The sequence below is a fragment of the Galeopterus variegatus genome, unplaced genomic scaffold (assembly GCF_000696425.1).
Source record: "Galeopterus variegatus unplaced genomic scaffold, G_variegatus-3.0.2 Scaffold93, whole genome shotgun sequence".
Lineage (NCBI taxonomy): Eukaryota > Metazoa > Chordata > Mammalia > Dermoptera > Cynocephalidae > Galeopterus > Galeopterus variegatus.
Window position 1 is genome coordinate 838,799 of NW_007726204.1, and position 5,923 is coordinate 844,721.

General features: G+C 46.1%; 1 protein-coding gene across 3 annotated transcripts in view; it reads right to left on the minus strand.

Annotated features, from left to right (window-relative positions):
• Positions 1 to 5,923, minus strand: part of AKT2 (v-akt murine thymoma viral oncogene homolog 2) — a 62,298-nt gene that overhangs the window by 30,119 nt on the left and 26,256 nt on the right. For all 3 annotated transcript variants that reach the window (XM_008582340.1, XM_008582326.1, XM_008582333.1), the window contains exons 3-4: positions 3,173 to 3,301; positions 1,462 to 1,573 (exon numbers count right to left, since the gene is read on the minus strand). In XM_008582340.1, coding sequence (XP_008580562.1) covers positions 1,462 to 1,573; positions 3,173 to 3,301 — 241 coding nt within the window. The remainder of the gene's footprint in view (positions 1 to 1,461; positions 1,574 to 3,172; positions 3,302 to 5,923) is intronic.

Consider the following 5,923-nt stretch of genomic DNA (forward strand, 5'->3'; position numbering starts at 1 on the left):
TTACCGGTCAAAAAAAAAAAAAAAAAAAAAAAAAAAAAAAAAGCAAGTACAGAACAGTATGTGCACAATGTCACCTTTTGTGTGAAAAGAATAAAACAAGGGCAGTAGTCCACAAAGGTCTCTATCTGCTCTTCAAGGACACATAAGAAGAGCAGTTAATTGGGTGGCAGAGAGCTGCACAGATGGGGCAGAGGTGAGAGTGAAGCTTTCATGAGATACGTCCTTAAACTCTGATGTGTGAACTAGATGAGTCTATATCATCTCTACTGATTATTAAATTGATCTTTTTGGTGGTAATCAACATTTTTATTATTAGAAAAACAGACAAGATCTAATTAATACAACAGAAGTAAGAAAATAACAAAGCTAACAAATGTACAAAGTTCATAGTGTCTTTAGTTGAGCCATTATGACTCCTGCTCTGGCAGAGTAACTAGAAATCCCCTTGGATGTTTTTTTTGAGGTTGAAAATGTGATTCATTTTTTTTCTTTTTAATTTATTTTTTCTAATTGACCCATGATAATTGTATATATTTATGGAATACAGTGTGATATTTGAGCACATTTACATGATGTGCAATGATCATATCAGAGTAATTAGCATATCCATCACCTCAATAAATTGATCTTTTTTTTTTTTTTTCTTTTTTGTCTTTTTTTGTCTTTTTCCGTGTCCGGCAACGGATCACAACCCTCAGTGTTGCCCCCGTACCAGACCGGGGACCGGCAACGGGATCGCAACCCTCAGTGTTGCTTCCCACACCTCGCTCAGCCAGCGAGCGGGAACCGGTCCGTATGTGGGATCCGAACCCTCGGGCGGGAGCGCCGCCGCGCTTCCCAAGCGGCGCACTATCCAGTGCGCCACCGGGCCGGCCCTAAATTGATCTTTTTTAATTGACTCTCTGGAGCACCTGCCTCAAAATCAACAGAGATACTCATTAAGAATGTAGCTCCCAGGCTGGCCAGTTAGCTCACAGCACAGTGCTGTAACACCAAGGTCAAAGGTTCAAATCCCCATACCGGCCAGCCACCAAAACAAAAAAATAAGATAAAATAAAGAAAAAGGTTTAAAAAAAAAATGGGGGGCTGGCCAGTTAGCTCAGTTGGTTAGAGTGCAGTGTTGATAACACCAAGGTCACAGGTTTGGATCCCTATATTGGCCAGGCACTCCTCCCACAAAAAACGAATGCAGCTCCCTGACCATCTGCAGATCTCCGGGTAATCAAAGACCCTAAAGCAAAGCCCAAAGGTGTGTACTGTTAACAAGCTTTGCCAGTGACTGAGGACACAGAGGGGGGTCTTCAGACTAAGAATCTCAGCTCTTCTTAGATCCAGCCACCAGAAGGGCTACAGACTGGAAATTTCTATGTAGGGTCCTAAAGGGTATCTGTCCATCTGCCCCCCTTCTCATATTGGACTTGATCACTCTCAAATGGCAGCCACACGGAGGCCCGCACTCACCTCTCATCTGGAGAGTCTACGTGGAAGGTCCTCTCAATGACTGTGGTCCACTGCAGGCAGCGTATGACAAAAGTGTTAGGACGTGGCCTCTCGGTCTTCATCAGCTGGCATTCTGCAGGCAGAAGGAGCAGAGAGCAGGGGGTGAGGAGACCCCTGCCAGTCCACAGCCCACATTTCCTGAGACACCTTCTGTGTGCCCAACCCCATGCCAGATGGTGTTGGGAACACTTCAGTGGCTAAGACAGCCCTGGCCCCGCCCTCACAGGGCTCAAGGTTCACTATGTGTGTAGAAGGGGGACAGACCAGCAGATAGTGACTAGGGCTGTGAAGGGGCCAGCCCAGAGGTGTGCAGAAGTTCAGAGGAGGCATCCAACCCAGCTGGGGTCAGGGAGGGCTTCCCAGAGGAAGGGGAATCTCTGAACTGAGCCCTGAAGGAAAAGGGAACTTAGACAGAAGGTATAACGCGTATAGAAGCCCAGAGATGAGAGGGGACCCAATGTATGCAGGGGATGGCCAATTCTGCTTGAAATGTGAGGAGGGGAGAAGAGACAAGCCTAAAGAGGTGGGCCAGGGCCAGCCAGGCAGAGCTTGGAAGGCTATGGTGAGGAATGTGGACCTTGTCCTCTGGGCAGCAGGGAGCCATGGAAGGCTTTTAAATAGGGAAAGGACAAAAATGGACTGAGACATCCCTCTGGCTGCCATGTACAGGGTGAGACTGCCTCCAGGCGACCAGGGAGGCAGGGACCTAGCTGGAGAAGATGGGGCTACACCAGAGTAGAGCCACAGAGAGGGCAAGAAAGAGCAGTTGGACAGGCCACTGGAGGGAGGCAGGAGAGGCATCTAGAACAAGGCCCAGGCGTCTGGCCCGAGGACTAAGGGTTTAAAAGGGCCATCTCTGAGATGGAGACAGGGAATAGAAGGTTAGGGAAAGGAAAGGGAGACTTGATGGTCAGTTTGGGATATGGTAAGTATGAGGGCACCCAGGAGAAATGTCTAAGAAGCTTCCTGGGACAGTCTGAAAGTTCAGGTGAAGCTGGGGAAGAAGGTGGAGAAGGGACCTAACAGGGAGAAAATGGTGGCATGGGTTAAGGCAGTGGCAGTGGAGCTAGGGATGCCTTTGAAATGTTCTTAGCAGGTGAAACAAAGACATGGGGAATGATCAGGTCAGTGGAAAAATAAGGAGACAGAGGGGCAGAGTGTCGAGGGCAGGACTGTGTTCTGCAAGGCCCAGGCAAGGGCTCTGGGCTTGGGAAACTTTCATTGGTTAGGATCCAGCTGGTAGGCACCACTTTGAGTAACATGGAGGGAACAGGGTACATGAGGTTAGCCCTGCAATCAGTTGAGCAGGAAGCTACAACCCCTCTAGGTTAGAGGGACAGAGGGAGGAGGCTGTCACCAGAGCACAGGATGGGAGGTACTTGACACCAGCTAGAACCACGCCTGTCAGCAGGAACTGGAGCACAGAGGAGGCACTGCCCTCAGCCAAGGTGAGGGAAAGTGCCCTGGCTTCTCCCTTCTTCCCTCTCCCACCTCCCACCAGGACAGCCTCTCCTGGCCCAGCTAACATGAAGGAAGAGCAAGGGAAGGGTAGGAAATGGAGGTGAGGGCAGACAGTCTCACAGCTCAAGAATCACTAGGTTACACATGCTCCTAAGACCTGCCAGCCATTCTCTGAGCACTGGAACCCTGGCCCACTTGCCCTGAGACACACCTGCTACGGAGAAATTGTTTAAAGGAGGTAAGGTCTGATCAGGGGCCTCGGGCCTCTCCTTATACCCAATGAAGGAGCCATCACTCTTCAGCAGGAAGTACCGGGGCCTCCAAGTCTTGATGTATTCGCCTGAAACAAGGCAGGAGGGGAGAGAGAGGTCAGAGCAAGGTTGAGCAGCATCCTAGGCAGGCGGCAGGCAGGCAGCCAGTGTGACAGTGACTCACAAGGGACACCATGGTGGGAGGAGGGTGGACAAAAGTGCCTCTCCCGGAGGAGCCCTCGCAATGGCCCCTGCTGACGCAGGCTGGGGTGCTGGGCTGGGCCCAAGTGATCCACAGGTCATGCCTGGCAGGAAGGCCTCTGAGGCAGTGCCCCAGGGCACCAGCTGCCTGAGTTTGTGGCCAGCAGCAAGCCATTCTTGTCAGTGCATGGCCCAGTTCCAGTAGAGGCCTTGGCTTCCAAACACATATGCCCTGTGGCCCTGTAAGGCCAAATCCCATGGGCTGGTATTCACCAATACAACCAGGCAGGTGGATCAAATGTCAAAACACTTCAGTGCCAGTAGGGGTATAGCTGCTGCCATGCCCTCTGAATACCCCTTGATCCCTTCCATTTGTTCTGACCATAAATATCCATCCAAGCACCCTGCACACGCTACAAGGACCCACTCCTCAGAGAGCTGCTAAGAATTAAAACAAGATGGTGAAACATATGGCCATGGCAGCATTATACATAATAGCCCAAAAGTGGAAACAACCCAAATGTTCAGCAAATAATGAATGAATAAACAAAATACAACAAAGCCATGCAATGGAACACTATTCAGCCATAAAAAGAAATGAAGTACTGAAAGATTCGACAACGTGGATGAACCATAACTTATGCTAAGTGAAAGAAACCAGTTACAAAGGACCACAAACTATATGACTCAATTTATATAAAATATCCAGAATAGGCAAATACATAAGAATGAAAAGTAGATTAGTGGTTGCCTAGGGCTGGGGGAGGTGGTAGAGTCTCGGGGGAGATTGAAGGGTGATGGCCAACAGGGGCAGGGTTTCCTTTTAGGGTAGTAAAAATGTCCTAAAATTGATTGTGGTGATGGCTGTACACTGTGAGTATACTACAAGCCACAGAACTGTACACTTCAAATGGCTGAATCATAGGGTATGTGAATTATATCTCAATAAAGTGTTTAAAAAATGAGATGGCAACCAAGAAGCACCCAGCTTAGGGCCTAGCACACCACAGGCACTCAATAAATGTTTTTTTTTTTTTTTTATCATCAGTCCACTGTGCAAGCAAACAGGTGCCAGGCCCTCAATTCACTTTTTTTTTTTTTTTCCAATTTTATTTTGTCGATATACAGTGTGGTTAATTATTGTGGCCCATTACCGAAACCTCCCTCCCTCCTCCCTCTCCTCCCTCCCACCCAACAATGTCCTTTCTGTATGCTTGAGGCCCTCAATTCATATGCAAGATGGCATGGTGGGCTCTGAGCTATATCTGCCATGTGAGATCTCCAGTAAATCACTTCACTCTGAGTCTCTGTTTCCTCTTATGGGGATATCCATTAATTGATGATGATAATGATGATACTGATACTATAGTGTACTATGTGCTAAGCACTATCTTAAGTATCATATAGGTTTTAACTTATTAAATTTTTTCAAATGTAGTACTAAATGATTCCATTTATATGAGGTTCAAAAACTAGCAAAACTCCAAATTCAACAACATATTAAAAGGAATATATACCCTGACCAAGAGAAATTTGTCCCAGGAATGAAAAGGTGGTTCAATATATGAAAATCAATCAGTGTAACACACCACACTAAAGGCCCTCGATTCATATGCAAGATGGCATGGTGGGCTCTGAGCTATATCTGCCATGTGAGATCTCCAGTAAATCACTTCACTCTGAGTCTCTGTTTCCTCTTATGGGGATATCCATTAATTGATGATGATAATGATGATACTGATACTATAGTGTACTATGTGCTAAGCACTATCTTAAGTATCATATAGGTTTTAACTTATTAAATTTTTTCAAATGTAGTACTAAATGATTCCATTTATATGAGGTTCAAAAACTAGCAAAACTCCAAATTCAACAACATATTAAAAGGAATATATACCCTGACCAAGAGAAATTTGTCCCAGGAATGAAAAGGTGGTTCAATATATGAAAATCAATCAGTGTAACACACCACACTAACAGAATGAATAAAAAAAAAAAAACATAATCATCTCAACTGACACAGAAAAAGCATCTGACAAAAACCAACACTCTTTCATGATAAAATACTCAACAAACTAGGGATAGGTACAATCTTCCTCAACATGACAAAGGGCATCTATGAAAAAGCCCACAACTAACATCTTACTCAATGCTGAAAGACTGAAAGCATTTCCCCTAAGATTGGAAATAAGACAAAGACTCCCCTTTCCACCACTCTACTCAACACTGAAAAAGATATCCAAATTGAAAAGAAAACTAAGGGCCGGCCCGTGGCTCACTCAGGAGAGTGCGGTGCTGGTACCACCAAGGCCACGGGTTCAGACCCCTATATAGGGATGGCCAGTTAGCTCACTGGTAGAGCGTGGCACTGACAACACCAAGCCAAGGGTTAAGATCCCCTTACTGGTCATCTTTAAAAAAAAAAAAAAAGAAAAGAAAAGTAGTAAAACTACCTTTATTCGCAGATAACATGATCCTGTACATAGAAAATCACAAAGAACCCACAAAAT